This window comes from Sprattus sprattus, assembly GCF_963457725.1.
Source record: "Sprattus sprattus genome assembly, chromosome: 1".
NCBI classification, from domain to species: Eukaryota; Metazoa; Chordata; class Actinopteri; order Clupeiformes; family Clupeidae; genus Sprattus; species Sprattus sprattus.
Genome location: NC_137920.1, coordinates 38,878,243 through 38,898,808, shown reverse-complemented (window position 1 = coordinate 38,898,808; position 20,566 = coordinate 38,878,243). Strand labels below are relative to the sequence as shown.

Sequence of the window (20,566 nt, the reverse complement as noted above, 5' to 3'; positions counted from 1 at the left end):
CACATTTAAACATCACACTTTTTGCGAAACCATACACACAAGTGATTTGCAAAGCACTAAACACACTTTTATGCTTTAGACACAGACGTATATCAAGAGGCCACTTCCTTGCAATTCCAAAACACTCTGTCAAGTTACCACACCTACGAGCCGGTCAAATAAACACAGCCATCAAGTGCCCAAGCACATGATTGCTTAATTGTAGACACAACAAACAGGTTTAAGCACTATAGAAATGCAGCAGATGAGTAACTGTAATCTGTCTTCAACCAAAATGGAAGGAGTCAAAAGAAGAAGAGTGAGGGTGAGAGGGGTAATCCACAGAGGAGGAGAAGGAGGAAGAGGCCGAGGCCATGCCATGAGGCTGAGGTCAAAGTGGAAGTAGAGGAAGAGGAAGACCTGTAGCAGGAGGAAAATGTGCTCAAAGAAGAAGAAGACCAAATGTATCAAATACAGTAAACTTGAAAGGAGGACAGGCCCATATTCACGCAAGAACAAGATATAGAGATCATAAACATGCTTTTGGCAAATACGTAATGCTATCAGGCTCAGAGAAATTCAAGCAAACATTATCGGTGACCATGCCATTTTTCAATACAGTAATATCCATCAGGTCTCTCAGTCAACACTGGCGACACTGACAAATCTGTACATTTGACTGTAAATGGAATTGTAACCTGTATTGGAAACATCTTTTCACCTTTGTCTGATATTTGCTGAGCTTACAGTGTTATGCACACTACTGAAGTAGCATGAAAACTGGGACATGTTTTGTTGTGATTTTCCATGTTGACATGTTGACTGATTTGGGTATATGGAGATAATTACGTAAATAATATTTTCATCAGCATTGGTCTTGGGTAGTGTTTTTATTGTATTGTGTATTTTCACTTTCTCTGTGTACTTCACTTACACTACTCTAATCACTGAGAAGTAGTATTGCTAAAAGTGTTTTAGGTTTATAACAGAAGTGTGTAAGTGGTACAAACAGAATTCAGTATGTGTGTGTTTCATATGGTAACAAAATATGGTTTTGTTAAATGAGTGTATAGATTTTACAAGAGTGTTTCATTTTGCAATGGATCTGATATTTTTTGCTCATTGGGTGTGTGGTTGTGCTTATTGTGTGAGGCGATTGAAAAGCAAAACAAAGCAGTAAAAATGTTGTGTATCCGATCGTAAAAAACATAATGTAATATCGCGCATTCTCGCAATTCGTACTGTTTGTCCCACTCTTTAATCCGTATTAAGGTCAGCTGGTGGAGGCGTGTACCTTGATGTGAGAATCAGCAAAACCAATAACCAACAGCATCGCCAGCGACTGCAGCCATTCACGTTAGTGTTAATCTGTGCCCTCACAAAATACTTGACAATTTCCCATGTGTCAAGTGTACGATTGAGGACGAAATAACACTCTCTTTCAACCTAATTTAAATCAGCTTCCGATAGCACGGGAGATTCGTAAGGGCCCACTGAATGCTGCGCACTTGTGAAAACGTCCGGTCAGATTTGCCCTGAACCTTGCTGTCCTACCCCATGACATCTTAAATGCTTTTCGATCAGAGAATTTCCAAGTCGGACAGACAAACTGGAAAAGATGAGGAAGGACGTGAGGATATTACTTGTAGGAGAACGTGAGTGCAGTGTTGTTTTTATTCGCTCAGACAGCCACTGGCGATACAGTGTCATTTGCGATGACAGCTGACCAACTGCCCGGGGCGATCGGTTGTATTGTGACACTTTCCTACTATTGCTACATTTCCAAGTAACGTTAACGTTTTAATGGTGTACATTTCCTGATATGTTGAAATGCAGCCTGGTTACGTTGGCTGCCAGACGGATGGACGACGCCGCTAAGTAGACCAAACAGTCAACTAGGCTACACTGAACCCGGCCGACTACTTAACATTATTTAATCCGATGTTGAATAACTGTTAGTGCTCAATAGGAGACGTAGACTGTAATCTCCTGTCAGGATATTCTATACTGTCTCAAATTAATATAATATTTTGCACATTTTGTGTTTAAATGTCAATTTAAAGACTCCTTTTACAGTTCATAGGTCTAGACTAGCCAGAGAATTAGCAAGAGAGAGAGGACGAACAAAATCCTCCTGTTCATGCATGTATGTTTTCAATGTGCATCCCAAGAGGTTCACTGTGCAAGTAACTGTCACAAAACATCGACTTGATAATATGACATCTGGTTTGTTCCTTGATCCATTGAGGTGTGTGAAAATACAACACTAAATGCGCGTTTGTTGCAAATTGGAAGTAGTTTGATTTTTTTCTGTGACCACTGCTCACCACGAAACAGTCCAGTTGAATGCCATGCTTCCCACTTGGTCATCATTGTCAGGACCTAGACCTCTGTCCATTCACCTGTAGATCCAAGCCACAGATTGCAGTTAATCGTCAGAAATGTACTACTTGATACTATACAGTCTGTGTGAGAAAGTGCTCATGAATGACATGAAATATTGTGTCATACCTTAGGTGTGATTATGCAGTGAATAGTGCTCAAGTGCGTTCCAGCCCTCCTGTGATGTATTCGGCCAACAGTGGTGTGGTAGTGTGGTTTATAATGTCAACAGTGTTGTGGTAGTGTGTTTTATAAGGTCGACATTGGTGTGGTAGTGTGGTTTATAATGTGGACAGTGGTGTGGTAGTGTGGTTTATAAGGCCGACAGTGGTGTGGTTGTGTAGTTTATAATGTCGACAGTGGTGTGGTAGTGTGGTTTGTAATGTAGACAGTGGTTTATAATGTGGACAGTGGTGTGGTGGTGTGGTTTATAATGTGGACAGTGGTGTGGTAGTGTGGTTTATAATGTCGACAGTGGTGCGGTAGTGTGGTTTATAATGTTGACAGTGGTGTGGTAGTGTGGTTTATAAGGTCGTCAGTGGTGTGGTTGTGTGGTTTATAAGGTCGTCAGTGGTGTAGTAGTGTGGTTTATAATGTCGTCAGTGGTGTGGTAGTGTGGTTTATATATCGACAGTGATGTGGTAGTGTGGTTTTTAATGTCGACAGTGGTGTGGTAGTGTGGTTTATAAGGTCGTCAGTGGTGTGGTAGTGTGGTTTATAATGTCGTCAGTGGTGTGGTAGTGTGGTTTATAAGGTCGTCAGTGGTGTGGTAGTGTGGTTTATGAGGTCGTCAGTGGTGTGGTAGTGTGGTTTATGAGGTCGTCAGTGGTGTGGTAGTGTGGTTTATAAGGTCGTCAGTGGTGTGGTAGTGTGGTTTATAAGGTCGTCAGTGGTGTGGTAGTGTGGTTTATAAGGTCGTCAGTGGTGTGGTAGTGTGGTTTATAAGGTCATCAGTGGTGTGGTAGTGTGGTTTATAAGGTCGTCAGTGGTGTGGTAGTGTGGTTTATAAGGTCATCAGTGGTGTGGTAGTGTGGTTTATAAGGTCATCAGTGGTGTGGTAGTGTGGTTTATAAGGTCATCAGTGGTGTGGTAGTGTGGTTTATAAGGTCATCAGTGGTGTGGTAGTGTGGTTTATAAGGTCAACAGCCAGAAGTTGTGTGAAAATGACCTACATAAAACTGTTGAAAACGTTTTACAATGCATTAAGGCTGTGTCATGAATTAAATATAAGGGTACTATGCCATTTTAAGGTCAGACATTGTGCTTCAGCCTTTGGATAGAGATGACTCACAAGGGAATACTGTCCACATTCACTGTTTTGGTTTGACTTTTTTTTCTTCTTCTTCACAGCAAAAGTAGGCAAGACTTCCCTTATCATGTCACTGGTCACTGAGGAGTTCCCAGATGTGGTATGCCAAGCTATCAAAGATTTTAATTTAGACAACAACACAGTGGTAGACTGCTTCTTTGAAATATATATAGATTAATATACCGTCTTAAAGCTGATTTAACAATAATTATTTTGTAGACAGTATCTAAACAGTGTGTTCACGATAGTTCACAAAGTACCCTATGTAGCTAGTGTATCATGTACTAAACTGAATCTTTACCTCAGGTGCCCTACCGTGCTGAAGAGATCACCATTCCCGCCGATGTCACTCCAGAGAGAGTGCCCACACATATCGTGGACTATTCAGGTAATGCGTCACTAGCAGAAGCCTGGTTTAGTGCTGCATATATATGCTGCAAGGCTGAGTCACATGTCTGATTCTTGATACTTTCCACAGAGGCCGAACAGACTGATGAGCAACTCTATCAAGAAATAACCAAGGTGGGTGTCTTGCTGGCGGCGGTGATGCATGCAGTGATATTCATGTATCGTGGAATGCCACGACTAACTATGTGCTCTATCAATTACAGGCCAATGTTATATGCATTGTCTATTCAGTCAACAACAAGGATTCCATTGAAAAGGTAAGGAGGGAGTGTCAGCAAGGTGACTAGCTATTTATTGGTGAGATGTCTGAACATATCTGAAGGTTGTTTGCCTTGTCTAGTTTGGAAATGGGTCTCTGTTTTCATTCGTTCAACTTTAATGTATTTTTGTTTTGTTTTAGGTGACCAGTCATTGGATTCCACTAATAAATGAAAGAACAGACAAGGACAGCAGGTATGTTTGAGGAAACTTTGTTTTTGGTGAAAGGGTAGTGGGCCATAATGCAGTATAGTGGTATAAAATAGTAGTATAATAATGGTATATAATAGTAGTATAAAAATGGTATATAATATATAATAGTATAATACTCAGGAATCATCCCTCTATAAGAATCACCCCTCCATAGACTCAGCATAGACAAACACAAGTGAGAGTAATAAAGGTCACATACAAAATGTCCATCCCATGTTGAATGAGAGCTTAATTTGAGTTCACCGAGAAGAAATGGATGTTCTCTTTATCTAAAGCCTGCATTATTAAGACTTGAGAGAATAGTTTATTGTGGGATTGGGTGTATTTCAAAGAAAACAGGTAAACCTGTAAGAACGGAATGGAAAGGTTAGCAGTACAAACGTGACAAAGTCCAAAGTGATAACTGTACCATGTGTGCTACAATGTTACATTATTTCACTTGCTCATAAACATTTGCCCTCTACTATTTCATAATTCATAATAGTTAATTCATAAAGTTAATAGTTCTTGCTGCCTGTCTGCTGTTCTCTCTGTTGGCCAGGATACCCCTGATCCTGGTGGGCAACAAGTCGGACCTGGTGGAGCACAGCAGCATGGAGACCATCCTCCCCATCATGAACAAGTACACGGAGATCGAGACCTGTGTGGAGGTGAGCCACTGAGGATGCAGAGGTCTCAGAGGTCAAAGGTCAAAGGTCAAACCCATGTATCTTGCTACCAATTCCCCCATTAGCTCTTCCGTAGTTGACTGCTAGTTTTCAGAGATGTTTCATCCATGATGACAGAAAGTCCCCAGTCTGCTGTTGAGATCTTTCCGGAAAAGCTAGCTTTGCAAAAAGGACGTGCTCAGTGAGGAGGGTCCGTCATTCCGGCCATTTCTATATTTCTAAAAGCCCACGTGACGACCATGTGGTGAACTGTTCACAGTGCATGTCAGTTTTTGTCAAGATGGACGTCATTATCACGAATGGGCTGTGGTGACGGTTAGTACCACATTCTGCACCGCACCCTGATCTGAAGTCAGCTGTGAATTAAGATTATCTCACCCCTGCATGCCTGTTGCTTTGCAGTTTCCCCTTCTAGTCATTGACCGATGTGTGTCTTAAAGCAAGTAAACCGTGTCGCATCAGGATACAAATCACAAAGAGACTAGTAGATACCAGCAGGCAGCCTGCAGCCTTCTGTGCCAGTGTCACATCACAGTTGGCAATAACGAACAAACTAGATACTACATTAGAAAATGCTAAGCTCCTCTCCACCCAGACATGAAGTGGACCCGTTGAGAGCTTAATCTGGGTCTGATCTCTTCTCTGGATGTGACCCAGTATAGACTGTGCAGCGTTGCCAAGGCCCTGCTGAGGCCTCAGTCTTGAGCCTGGGCTCTTGGATCTCTCATCCCTACTACTGTAGCATCGCTAGCAGCTTGGATTATATCCATAGATGTCTGAGATGGAACAGTGTCAGTATTACTTAAGGAAGTGCTACCTAAGTACCCTAACCCCCGACCTCAGACATCTGGCAGCTGGCCTGGCAGTGAATGATATCGGTTTTTATTATAGGCTGTAGTGCACTGTGGTTAAGTTATTGAGCGCAAAACAAAAATCACACATGCATGTATGGCCACAGATCAACTCTCATGAACCTTATCTTATCCATCTTTGGATAAGGGAGAACATTTACATTTACAATATTCATCAGCAGTTTGAATGTCATGGCCGCACTCAAGGAGTAGCAGTTTGAAGGTAGTAAGGTGACATTAACATGCTCATACTGCATATGTACTGAGTACTGCAGAAGCTTTTATGTTTCCATGGGTAGCGATAATGTTCTCACTCACATGCATTCATTTCCAAGAGCTCTAGCTAGCGCTTCTTCAGGAGTATTGAATAAACAAAGGCCATATCTGCACTTTAACTCTTCATTATTAGTTAGTGCCCGAGGGGTGGGACTGCCCTGCAATCAATGCAAACTGAACAGTAATGTGTGTGTGATTGGAGTGGCTATGGGATGAGATATGGATGTTTAGTTATTACCTTTTGTTTTCTTTTGTAGTGTTCTGCCAAGAACCTGAAGAACATCTCGGAGCTCTTCTACTATGCTCAGAAGGCGGTTCTGCACCCTACCGGCCCCCTCTACTGCCCCGACCTGAAGGAGGTACTGCAGATAGCCTTATATGAAGAGATCATAAACCCTTTCTGACGTGAATGCTTCTGAAACCTCTGAGTCTTGTTTACAGATGAAGCCGGCATGTCTAAGAGCCCTCACGCGCATCTTCAAGGTGTCGGATTTGGACAATGATGGCATCCTCAATGATAATGAGCTCAACTTTTTCCAGGTGAGCACCCCTACCCTTACGTTTGACATATACATGGTTCATTCCTCTTGTGTTGATCCATTAAGGATATTTATCTTGTCTTTAAGTAGCCACAGCTGTGATATCCTCTCATTTTTCTCAGAATAAATCTTTTTCAGAGATATGACACCTGTAGTGTTACTTAGCATGAGTGGTGTCAGTTGTAATGGTGTGACAGTGTCAGGTGTAGTGTATGTGTGCTATTATATTCAAGATATTTTGCACAAAATTACATTGCGTCTTCCATGCTTTTGGTTCAGATATTTTTTTGCTCTGCCACTGAACTTGAGTTTAGTGCAGAATTAATAGTCTTGGGAGTCAGTAGTAATTGAGTTTGGTGCAGTAGTAATTGAGTTTGGTGCAGTATAATATTGAGTTTGGTGCAGTAGTAATTGAGTTTGGTGCAGTAGCAAATTGAGTTTGTTGCAGTAGTAATTGAGTTTGGTGCAGTATAATATTGAGTTTGGTGCAGTAGAATATTGAGTTTGGTGCAGTAGCATATTGAGTTTGGTGCAGTAGTAATTGAGTTGGGTGCAGTATAACATTGAGTTTGGTGCAGTAGAATATTGAGTTTGGTGCAGTAGCATATTGAGTTTGGTGCAGTAGAATATTGAGTTTGTTGCAGTAGCATATTGAGTTTGGTGCAGTAGTAATTGAGTTGGGTGCAGTATAACATTGAGTTTTGTGCAGTAGCATATTGAGTTCGGTGCAGTAGAATATTGAGTTTGGTGCAGTAGCATAATGAGTTTGGTGCAGTAGAATACCTTTTTGTGTGCTGTCACAGAGGACATGTTTCAACACACCCCTGGCTCCCCAAGCTCTGGAGGATGTGAAGAATGTGGTGAGGAAGAACCTCAATGATGGAGTGTCTGACAACGGCCTTACGCTTACAGGTACAACATACACGCATACACACACACCCACACAACACACACACACACACACACACACACACACACACACACACACACACACACACACACACACACACACACACACACACACACACACACACAAGTCAAAAGGAACACACACACACACACCTTCCACAAGTCAAAAGGAAGAAATAAGAAGTATATTTTTCACTTTATGTTTTCACCCCATGATATATGGACATTATATTTTCTGTTAATAGTGATGTAAAGAAAGTCCCAGTCCTATATCAGGTTTGGACTGCATGTGACTGTACTGTTCCCCAACCAGGCTTCCTGTTCCTTCACACGCTCTTCATCCAGAGAGGGAGGCATGAGACCACCTGGACCGTCCTGCGCCGATTTGGCTACGATGACGACCTGGAGCTCCACCAGGACTACCTCTTTCCCCCGTGAGTAAACCTCTCGGCCATCTCAAGCTGTGACTGTGTCTTGACTCATGAGCACATAGCTATTTTTATCCTTTTGTTCACATGTAACTGAACATATCAGTTTGTTCTACTCTTAACACTAAGCTATTTCAACAGCTGTCAGAAACATGCATTTGATAATCGCTGAGGCAAGATAGTGCAGAAGGGAAGTTGGTAATATTAATGTACCCATGTCAAAACCTGTCTGATCCAACTGACAGCATGAGGGAAATGTACCTGCTACCTGCAGTGTGTTGATGTATGACCAAATCTGGCAAGGCAGGGGTTAAGCTTGTTTGTGACTGGTATTCACATGCTGGTGAACATGGTCTTGGAAAGCCCTGTTAGCTCATTAATGTGATGCTAGCCTAGTGGGAGGGCCTGTGAAGGAGTGCCTTTGGGCTGTGAGGTGTAATCCCAGTAGGTAATGACTGGGATCATGGATAATGTGGGGAAAGCCTGCCCTGCCCGGAGGTTCACTACCCCCCACCCTCAACCCTCTCCGGGGTTCTGTGGCCGTCCCCCATAGTGTCTTTTGAGGAGCGCTGGTGTAATCCAGCTTTTCTGATCGCTAATCCAGGCCCTGGGTGCGTCTCTTAATCTGACCATAATGTTTATGCTGCCGCAGGTTAAAAATACCTCCTGACTGTACCACCGAGCTCAACCACAATGCCTACCTCTTCCTTCAGAGCATCTTCGACAAACATGACAAGGTGACTATCAAGCTTTTTCTCCACATCACACTGATACTGAAAATAAGCAATGTAAGCTTTATGTGACTCAATACCACACTTAATCACCATTAGCCACCATTAGCCTAGCACCATCTGGATGTCCTGCACTCCTACACCCCTTATGTCCTGTACTGTTGTAACTGTTCAAAACTTACCACTTTAAACCACTGAAAAATACACCACTTTGGTCAGAGATATGAATGTTAATACACCAGGGATAGACAATAAATATATATTTATTCTTTTATCCCAAATGGTTCATAAAAGTATAACAAGACACTCCTGTACATTGCAGGTTTTTAGGATATTATTTAGGAACATTGAGAGCTATCCACAACAGAGGACTAGCCTTAAATTATTTCTTTCTGTAGATTTCCTTTTGATGTGCACAACCCTGACAGATGTCTACATGTGTTTGTCTGGCTGCAGGACAGGGACTGTGCACTGTCCCCAGAGGAGCTGAAAGACCTGTTTGAGGTCTTCCCCTACATGCCCTGGGGTGCTGATGTCCACAACACTGTCTGCACCAATGACCAGGGCTGGATCACCTACCAGGGCTACCTCTCCCAATGGACGTCAGTGCACCAACATCTGTTACTCGTGCTGTTTCGTGTGTCAACACTGTAGAATTTTTTAGAACCCTGCATAGTGGTGTATAAAATTCATTTTAACATTACATATTTATTGTGTTCATCGACAAATGTGTAGTATTTAAATGGAGCATTAAATGTTTCACAAAAATACATAATACAGTTTCAGGTTTGCCTTAGTTTACCATGATTGTGGCTACAGTGTTGAGAAAATAGATGCTGTTCTTATGTGTGCCTTTTTGTCCAGTCTAACGACATACCTAGATGTCCAGCGGTGTCTGGAGTACCTTGGTTACCTAGGTTACTCCATCATCGCTGAACAGGAGTCCCAGGCATCTTCTATGACAGGTGAGAAAATTCTGCTGTCATGGTTATGATGGCGAACAGCTAACTTGAGTGCACAGAATACAATTTTTCACATCAGTGATTATGATCATTATTCATCTGAAGCCGTGGTCATGTTTGAGATGTCATTGCCACTTTGAAGACAGCAGACAATATATGAAATACTAGAAGACTCCTGTCCTGTTGTGTATCTGTGTAGGGACATACTGGTTGACATTTTGGTTGTCTCCCTGTGTGAATATTGGTGCTCTCTCTCTCATCCTCTGTCTGTTTAGTCCTATGTCTCATCTTCCTTTATATAATTCTCTGTCTCTTTCGCTTGTCCCCCCTGCAGTGACTCGGGACAAGAAGATTGACCTGCAGAAGAAGCAGACTCAGCGTAACGTGTTCCGCTGTAATGTCTTTGGTGCCATTGGCAGTGGCAAGAGTGGCTTCTTGCAGGCTTTCCTGGGGAGAAACCTCATGGTGAGCACACGAGTCCTGTGTGCATCACACATGCTCTCTTTGGCTGCATAGTAGTCAACAGATGAGGACTGAAACTGAACCACACAGCAATATCGTTGCTGTGAAACCAGCTAAGGCTGTAACACTAACTACTTTTGCTTTCATTATTGCAAACTTTTCAAAATTAATAATTATTGTTGAACCTACAATTTGAAAATCAATATGATGGTAGGGGTAGCTCCTTCCTTTAAATGTATTCGTGTGATTGAACCAGAAGTTTTACAATGTGCCATCACGGTGTGTGTGTGTGTGTGTGTGTGTGTTTGTGTGTGCGTGTGCGTTTCTGTGTGAGTGTGTGAAATACACACTCTCTCTCTCTGCTCTAATGTTCTTATGTCGTTCTTATGTGTCTTACCCCCCACGCAGCGCCAGAGAACAATAAGTGAAGAACACAAATCCTATTACGCAATCAGCACGGCCTATGTCTACGGTCAAGAGAAGTACTTACTGGTGAGCTCTTCTATTGTTGTCTGGTGAAACTGAAAGGGCTACCTGCACCAATGAAGGCGCCAACTCCCTAACTGAATTGTTTGTTTAATTCTAGAGCCCCTTAAGGACTTGTTTGCTAATTTTGCTAACGTTGATTTTTAATGGATATCTAAAAAAGTAGTAAATGGATATTTTACATTAACTGTGTCAGAATGAAACCTTCCATATGCCTTTGCTATGCATGTATTCCTGAAAAAAATTATTAAACTGGAATAACAGCAAACAACCTGTTGGAGGAAATCTCTGTCACTGAATGTCTCTGTAGGAAGCTTGTAGGAAGTCATGCCTGAGGAAAGACAGTACTTTTCAGTTTATCGTGGTCTTTTAATGAAGGGTGAGGAGTTGCCTTTGCCTTAAGTCATCCTGACTAATGTTGAAATATTTCCCGTCCCTCTCACAGCTTCATGAGGTTTTCCCAGACTTTGATTTTCTCTCGGACGCTGAGATGTCCTGCGACGTTGTGTGCCTGCTCTACGATGCCAGCAACCCCTTCTCTTTTGAGTACTGTGCGAACGTCTTTAAGGTAGGCATGCCCCTTGCTGTGATTTAAGCACACTATAACTGACTCTCAGCCTTTTTAGAATAGAAGCACCACTCACTCTGTGGACTAAAACTGACTTCAGCCGTGAACACCGTAATGGGTGTTCATGAATCACTCTGCCAATAATTTCAAAGATAATAAGTCAGAGAGGGGTCCATTCACTAGTAATACAAGTGTAATACCCCACTGTCTAAATGAATGACAACATTGAATTTGTCATCAGATAGCTCTTTGTCTCCACTGAATTGGTTACACAGATACATAAACACACACACACACACACACACACACACACACACACACAGCAGGTCAGTACTCAGCAGCCGTGTGTTCTGTTGTCCCGACAGCAATACTTCATGGACAGCAAGACGCCCTGCATGCTGGTGTCCTCCAAGACGGACCTGCCTGAGGTGAAGCAGCTGTACACGCTGACCCCGCTGGAGTTCTGCCGCCGGCACAAGATGCCGCCGCCGCAGTCCTACACCTGCAACACAGCCGCTGCGCCCAACAGGGACATCTTCATCAAGCTCACCACCATGGCCATGTACCCGTAGGTCCCAGCCCCACCGTCACACCACTGCAGCTGCACGAACAAACACTCAAACAAATCAGTTTTTATGCATATAGTTAATATTTAATTGCATTTAATTGGTCTAAAGTTCAAGTTCAAGTTTATTAAAAAAGGGTCTTGAAATATAGGTACATGCTGTCCATGGAGGATGTGCAGTCATATTTGTGCATATTTATAAATTGATTCTAATTATGGCCACCCAAACTGAAGCTGTTAGTGAGTCATTTTGCCAGTTGCCCGGCCGGTGGCCCCTTACATCCATAGTTTTTACAACAGTTGGGTATTTCATCCAGATCAGCCACTAGTGTGCTGCAGTTGGCCACAGCTGTCCGCCAGCTACATGTGTTTGATACATAGATGCTTGGCAGCTGAATCAAGTGAACTGTCTGAGCAAATAAGGCTAAGACATGTTTGCTGTAAAGTAAAGTCTGAAGGGGGATGTTTTCTGTGTTGCATCTCTGGATTATGTAATACAATACTGTATATCTTCTATCTATCTATCGGAACAGTAATCCCACAATATAACCAACTCGGTGCACAACAGCATTTGATCCTCCTACAACTTTAATCCAGCGACTATAATCTGCAGCATATGGCATACTGTAACATTGAATCTGTTTTAAGTCGATGTTTTAGTTGGTAATTATGGATGCGTACACGTGGATGGTCTTAACAGTGTGTGTAATGGTCTTACCTCTGTAGGGTTTGTAAACAATCAGCTTGTTTATGAGAGACACCGGTCTTCTCTCACTCTTTCTGACCAGCCATTCGACTGTCGTACCTGCTATGGTACTGAAGGGTGCCCTCACCGGTGGTGGATACTGCTGTGCATTAATAACACTGCGTGTGTGTGTGTGTGTGTGTGTGTATAACCTCAATAATCTTACTTCTTGGATTTGTGTGTGTGTGTGAAACATCCCTTTTTTTTGAGGGTGTGTGTGCATGCATGTGTGTGCATTTGTCCAACAATCTTCTCTTTGGTGTGGGTGTTTGTATGATGTGTGTGTGTGTGTGTGTGTGTGTGTGTGTGTGTGTGTGTGTGTGTGTGTGTGTGCGCCCTGCTGTGCTCTTGCTGTGTTGGTTTCTCTCTTCTCAGCCACGCTCGCCTGCGCTGCATGTGCACGTGCAACCGGTGCACCTTCTGTCTCTGTCAGAACTTCCTTAACTCCGAGCTGATGCAGACCGTGAAGGCCAAACTCTACACCGTCATATTCAGCAGGTTTCCCTTCTCTTTCCTCAAAGACAAAACAAAACAACCGCTCGTCCCCCTCATCATTCCATTCTTTTTGTTCTTCTGCATCAGCTTAATGGCCGTCGTCTTGTCATCTGTTCTGGGACCTGTGAGATTTCAGGCCTTGGCATCTTTGTGTGGTCATGTCTTCACCTCCATGTTTCTGTTCTCATCAAACATTAACCTTGGCAAACTTCCATCCGTCATTTTTTGTTCTTCCTCATTTTTTCTTGTCAGTCTTCATCTCTAATCTGTCTTATGTCAGACTCGTTTACTTGTTTTACTGTCCTCGTCTGTGTCTTCTGTCTCTTTTCACTTTCAAAGTCATTTGATAGAGACACAAGTTCTGTTTCTCGCACTTCTGTCTCCCAACATGTGACATTTGCACTTACTCTCTCATTCCTCAATGTCATGTGTGTGTACACCTGCTGCCAGTTTGTGTCTTTTGTTTATTTTCAGCAGATTGTCTTCTCTGTCCTCATGTCTTTTACTGTCACTGCATTCCATGTTATGACATTTCTGTCCTGTTGAGTGTTAAAAGATTCCGGAACATTCTAATCTCATTAAGGCCTTTTGCCAATGTGCATTGTGTTACATGCAGTTTCTTAAACTGTCTCATTTGACATCAAAGTATTACACACAGTCCAGTTCAAATTTAAGCAGCTTTTCACTCACAGATTTGTTTTTTCACTCTTCTGCTCTTTTCTACCCATTCCCCCACCCCTCTCTCTTTCTGTCAAATCTCTCTTCTTTCTGCTCGTTCCTCAGTCACATGACCCAGGCTGACCTGAAGAGCTCCACCTTCTGGTTGAAGGCCAGCGTTGGAGCCACAGTGTTTGTGGTGCTGGGCTTCGCCATGTACAGAGCCATGCTCCGGTCGCGGTGATCCAGCCCCATGTCGTCCCTTCCTGCAGGTGTATCCCCATGTCCAAACACAAACATTCTCCAAATGAAGACTTACTTTTTCCACATAGAAAAGCTACATGTAATTTTGTACGTCGATGTGTATAATTTTCTCTGACCTGTGGTGATATCATAGCTATTTATATTTATACTGACTAGGTGGAGGAGTTAATGCACACAGTATGTGGAGTATTTCTTCTCAGTTATCTGTCTCTTGGCTCCTAATGACTTTTGAAATAGGTGGCAGGGGACTGTGTGTATCCTTGTGAATAATGTACATTGTTAGTGTATGTATACGTGTATATATATATCTTTTCCCATGAAACAATGTAAAAAAAGGGAGTTGGATAATAAGGTCGAATAATAAGCTTTCAGACATTACACAAGCTGTAATGCACAAGTCGGTTGAACAAACTTAATATTCAGTTGTTTGAGTTCCGTTTTTTCAAGCAGGTTTCTGAATGACACAAGTGAGCCAGAACTTGTGCAACAGACTGCTGGTATTTATTTTACTGAGGAACACTCATTTGTGACGATTAAATCGTCACTGTTTGATCAGAGGTCTTGGAAATCCGTTATTGAAGAGATAAAGGAATAAGCAGGACGACATAATTCAATTTATAATGATGTCACTTACCAATTCTTACCAGTCGGTAGTTTTGCATGTGTTACTCTGCATCAAGATGTGTTCATATGACACAGTGGTCAGTGGGGCCGACCTCGCAGGTGGATGACCAGTGACCTGTACTGCCTGTACTACCTAGAAAGCAAGTAATTCCCTGCACCCTGGTATGCTTAAGGTTCATTACGCTTTAAACACATTAGCTACAGTTCTCAGACTGGATGTGCATGCTATGTAACCACTTCAGACACTTTCCGTCTAGTATTTTAGATCAATGACAAACTACATTCCTCTATAAAAGAGATCCCTTCCCCCCCCCCCCATGATATGTTGAGCTTGTTCAAAGGTAGTTTTTGTTTCTTTTTCATACTTTCCAAAGTTTACAATAAATGGGTGCTGCTAAAGCGATGGCTGATGTTTGGTGAGTTTGGTGCCACTACAGGACTCTTCCTGTTTCTAGAGCCTTCTTCACCAGCTGCAGATGCCTTTCACTCTTCACCTGAAAAAGCCAAGTGTTTCTGTGAGGTGTGATGTCTGCATGAAAAACTTTATAATGCATTATAATGTGTCACCATTGATAATGTGAGAATTTAGGTCAGGATGCACAAATCACACGTCCAAATCATGGGGAACCTTTTCCCTTTTCCAATGGCAGCCCTCAGCCCATCATATTGAAACTGCTTGTGATTGCAAGTGGCCACTGGAGTTCAGCCAGTCTTCTGGTTACAGGAAGTGAAAGTTATGAATAAAAAGAACAAAGCCATCCCTCATCTGAAGGTTCTGGTGAAATCTTGGCCTGTAGAGCTGTATGGTAAAAACTAGTTAACAAGGACCACCTCTATGCTACTTATGTAAGTCATTAAGTGGAAGACTTTAACATGTGTTGGAGAAACCCAGACACCAAACACGCAGTATGAAAATCAGAATCAGAAAATAAGTCCTCGAGGTCATATAAACAGACCAAACGCTTCAATCAGAAAGGTCAGGAGAGCCATGTAAGAGTATATCAAATATAACAGAGTGAATAAAAAACTGAAGCGAGATGTTTTTAACCGGTTCTCCTGACTTGTAAACCAGAACAGTATTTTTCCCCCACAAAATGTTGTAGCAGGTAAACCAGACCTTACGAGGCCCTAATTTAATTGACAGGTAATTGGCAACGAGCAGAACTCTACCGTACAGAGCTAACATGAACTAATGCAAATTAAATAACTAAATAACTAATTTAATACCACAAGCAAGATCTCACGCACAAACATGGGTGGGTCAGTGCAATGCTCCCACACATCACACAAAAGCTAGTTTGTGCGTGCTGTTGTTTGCTCATTGCTCTTTAATGAAATTAGGGCCCACGGAGGCTGGAGAACATTCATTTTGTAATGACAGTTTCCATTAGCCTGGATACCAGCCTGAACTCCGCCCACAAAATTTTTGGTGTGGGAGATTCAGTCTGGAGTCGAGCTAGTTGGGAGGGTTTAAACGGCCCCGAAAAGGGATCTGACCATTCAAATTGTAAGGGCGGGCTTTATACGTTGATGGACAGACATAGATAGAATACCGGTATACATCGAACAAAGATGGCGCCGTCTCGGGAGCTTAGTGGGACATATTTGATATGATTTAAGGTATCTACACGACTTTTTTTATGTCTACATTGACTCGGTTAGTTGTGTATACGCAACACCACTGTTGCCTAGGATTGTAGGTCTTAACTTATGCACTCTAGACCATTATTGAAAGGTTATGCTAACAGCGTAGACAAAAAAAACATTAGAACTAATGGTAGCTTCTAGCCTTGAGTGCTAATTAAGTAACGTGAGCAGGCATATCTCAACAGATATTGACAGCGCATTCATTTTGAAAGAGGAACAGAGAAACGTGATCAAGGCATTTGTCGATTGAAAAGATGTTTTTGCCGTCCTTCCTACGGGATCAGGTAAAAGTTTAATCTATCAGATGGTAATAATACTACGTTGCTCTGATTGGTTCTAGGTATCCAATTCAGCGAAGAGGAATTTTCTTTCCTGGTTCGTTGAAACACGCCCCATAATCACAGCCCAGTGGTCCGGTCTCAGACTCATATTCTGACTAGAATTATGAGTATGACATCGTCAGGCTAAGTTTCCATACCAATCAAGCACATTTATACATGCATATTTCATGGTCTTGTCATCCATGTAAGTCAATATATTGATATATTTCAGTAATGTTGTTTACGCTCTCAATGATCTGTGTTTGATCCCAGGTCTGACATCTTTGTATTAAGCAGGTGAGCATACGCATAATACCCAACACAGTTTTGACTGGCACTCAGAATCAGCAAGTTCCTCCCATCACTCAATCCTCCGTATCATTATGGGTTTTAACAGTCCCCAGTACTTTGTGGATAATTATGTGTTATCCAACCATTCGCACACTCCATTGTGGTTCCTTAGTCTACTTTTTTTCATAAGAAATAGAAAAGTGGACCCAGTTCCTTCAGGAAGGGAAAGCTGGGGACACTGTGGGAAGGAGACCAGCACCCACCCTTCTGTTGTCAGGAGTGGAATGGAGAATGGAGGTGGACTTGGGCAGGCATCTCCACTTTCCAGGGGAGATCTGCAGCACCACACTGAGGCCAGATGTGGTGCCGTGGGCCAAGACTGAGGGATCTCCGCTGCTTGGGGAGCTGACTGCCATGGGAGAAGGGGATGGAGGGAGCCCACGAAAGGAAGGGCAAAATGGACCATACTCCAAGGTACCAGGTAAGGATGAAATGCCTGCAGTAGACCTAATGCCTTCGGAGACCATAGGCACAACATGTAAACATTAGTTATTACCTACAGTATGATCACAGAGAATGTCATCTTGCTTTCCTTATGCATTGATTGTCTTACCTCAAAGATATTAAATGACCTTCATGAGGATCTGAAAAGATGATCTAATGAGAATATTTGGTACTTTGCGAGTCCTAGAGTATAGATGACCCAGAGTGTAAAATAGTAGAAGTGTATGTGTGTTGGGTTTGTCCCTCCTGTAAAACCATTGTGAATTATAAAGTTTTTATTCAATGAAGAATGTGTATGTTGGTTAAGATGTCTGTGTGTGGGCTATTGTAGTGCTCTTGATCTCCAAGGTGAAGATGGGATGGTGTCGGTCTATGTCATAACTTGTAACAAGTGTGCAAAATATGGAACAAGAACACATGTAATATTGTCGTCAAATTAATTAAACAGCTTTATTAATAAAATATATTATTATAATTATTTAATCGCCCCTTTTACGGAAAAAGAATAATCTGAAAAATCCTCTTTTCTTCTCTGCCTTCTGTGCCTTCTTCTCTGCCTGTTGAAGGGCTTTCTCCTGTTTCTTTACGTCAGTGATTTTCACCCGGTCCTCCTGCAGGTCACTCATAGTGCTTTCAGAATTATCCTGAGGAAAAATACGAAACCAGTCTTTGAATGTATGAAATAAGTATGTACACAAACCTAAAAAGCCATACAGTGTCACAAGAAAGGAGTCAGGTAAATCTTCAATGTCACAAAGTTACAACGTCATTCAAGGAAGGCCACAGAAAAGAGTGCAGCCCTGGGAAACAGAAAAGTACCTGGAGATGCCTGGAGATCACCTTAGATGGACTCTGAAAAAATATAAATCAAGTTATTTGTATATTTTATACAGTTAGAAATGCCTCCTCAAGGCAATAGGCAATATCTGGTGCCCAGAAACACAAAAAGCCTGTCTTTACCGGTCTGTCCATCAGGTCTTTCATGACCTTGTCCTTGCTTAGAACGACAGAAATAAAGGCAGGCAGCAGGGCCTCCTCTCTTTCCCTCATCTCTCTCTCCCACTCTACTCTCTCCTGCACCCTCTCCCTCTCCAGAGCCTCCTTCCTATCCCTCCTCCCTTTCTCCCGAACCCTCTCCAACTCCAGGGCCTCCTTTCTCCTCATGATCTCCCTCTCCTCCAGCCACTTCATCTCCAGAGCCTTCTCCCTTTCCATCATCTCTCTCGTCCTTTCCAGAGCCTCCTCTCTGTCCCGCATCTTAGTCTCCAACTCCACTCTCTCATGCACCATCTCCCTCTCCATAGCCCTCAACTTCATCTCAGTCTCTTCATCTTTCTCTTGCAGGAGATTCTGCAAGTTTCTGCGGTCCTCCTCAAGAGCAGTGAAAATATCCTCGAGCTCCTTCAGCTCAGCGACCCTGACTTCCTTTTCCATCTCTCTGCAGATCTCCATCACTTTAACAGAGGCCCTGTTAGCAAGGAAAATGCTGTTTTACAAAACGTTCATTTTAAAATGATAGCCTCCACATCTGGTTATATCCACATTGTAGGCTACTAATATAGGCTTAGTGGATTGGTAAGTTCCAGTTCCAGCTCTACTTATGGCTAGCCTGTAGCTAGACCAAGCACGGTGAGGTAGTCTAAAATATTTTTTTGTTTTTTTCCGCTTTAGAAAAATGAAGACGCTGCAAACGGTATGTCGAGGTGTATGAGGTATCGGTAGCCTACTTACATTTGGATGAGAAGCTGGTTGTAAAATCAAATGTAAGATTGGTAACGTGTAGCTAAAAATCTAGCAAGAAATATCTTTGAGTGCTTCTTTCCGAAATAGAATGCAAGAAAATTATTCGAATATGTATTTGTTTCCATGGTACATATTTCAGGAATGGAATTAAAACACGTCATTGTGGATCAATGTTGAATGACATCATGTCATTGTCACAAAAATAAAGGTAGCTGATTATTATAAGATAAGATAAGATAAACTTGTATTAATCCCGTTAGAGAAATGCAGGTGTCATAGCACCAAGCTGTAGGCTTATAGGCTTTGAGCTGCATTTTGAGTGCTGGCAGGGAGCAGAAATCCTATTTCAAATATATTTTACAAGCTTCAGTGCTCAGCGCGACACAAAGATGCCGCTTACAATACAGCAACAAAGTGAAATAGATTGTAACAAAGTGAAAATATTAGATAGACACATAGTTTAAATAACTGTCATGCTTTATCAAGCTTGTGACATAGGCCTACGCATAGGCTACAACATGAAGTGAAAGGCACAACTGAAACAATTAACAGCAACGATTCATGCGGCTAAATGAACAAAACTTCGAAAATGTTGTCACATAAATTGTTTCAGGCTGCAACTTGAAACACGGAGGCTGGTTCCAAAACAGTAAAAGACTAGTGATCGTTTACGAGCAGTAACGTAGCACGGCGTAGATCTGTCTGAGTACGATCTGTATTATTCTTTTTTTCTTTGTCACGGGTTACTAGGCAGAATTCAAGGGGCACAATTACAACCGCCCCTAAACCAATGAACATTTTGGGATGTCTCGATCACGCTTGCTTATTGTTTCCATAGTAACAGTCTTAGTTTGCATTGGAGAGACAGTAGAGCAGCATTTCACAGAGCAAGCACAAACAAACACAGAAACACACATGAATCTAATTAGGCTACTCCAAAACAGCACTATAATGCTTGTGAGTCTAGTTTATTCAAACACACACATTCACAACTGAATCGCTACTTTGCATATTAAATAAAATAAGATATATTTTGCCACAAAGCACAGATGTATTGAGCTTTCTGCACCACAGCGTCATCTGGGTCTTGTTTGGTAGTGCCACACATGCCCCTAATGTACAAACGCCACTGCACAGGCTATTTCCATATTAACATATTGTGGGTTATTGTTGTTTCAAGAGTGTAGCAAAATCATATTATAATCATCTTTCAAATACAATAATAGTAGATTGCACGAACAAGAATTAATGCAGTCTAACAGAGTTCACTGTTGTATGACGT

The 20,566-nt window shown here is 42.2% G+C and overlaps 1 protein-coding gene across 3 annotated transcripts; it reads left to right on the top strand.

Moving 5' to 3' along the window:
• Positions 1-1,519: 1,519 nt before the first annotated feature.
• Positions 1,520-15,074, top strand: rhot1b (ras homolog family member T1). 3 transcript variants are annotated; one of them, XM_080848819.1, is made up of 20 exons: positions 1,520-1,634; positions 3,712-3,770; positions 3,977-4,058; positions 4,149-4,192; positions 4,282-4,335; positions 4,479-4,531; positions 5,091-5,199; positions 6,602-6,703; positions 6,786-6,884; positions 7,687-7,795; positions 8,106-8,226; positions 8,873-8,957; positions 9,408-9,553; positions 9,816-9,916; positions 10,248-10,378; positions 10,784-10,867; positions 11,307-11,429; positions 11,795-11,997; positions 13,115-13,237; positions 14,018-15,074. In XM_080848819.1, exons 1-20 carry the CDS (start codon positions 1,598-1,600, stop codon positions 14,133-14,135), a joined length of 1,983 nt encoding a protein of 660 aa, XP_080704945.1. In that variant the 5' UTR covers positions 1,520-1,597; the 3' UTR covers positions 14,136-15,074. The 3 variants fall into 3 exon arrangements, with proteins under 3 accessions (XP_080704945.1, XP_080704946.1, XP_080704947.1); XM_080848820.1 differs by having other exon boundaries at positions 4,140-4,192; XM_080848821.1 differs by lacking the exon at positions 13,115-13,237.
• The last annotated feature ends 5,492 nt before the right edge of the window (positions 15,075-20,566 follow it).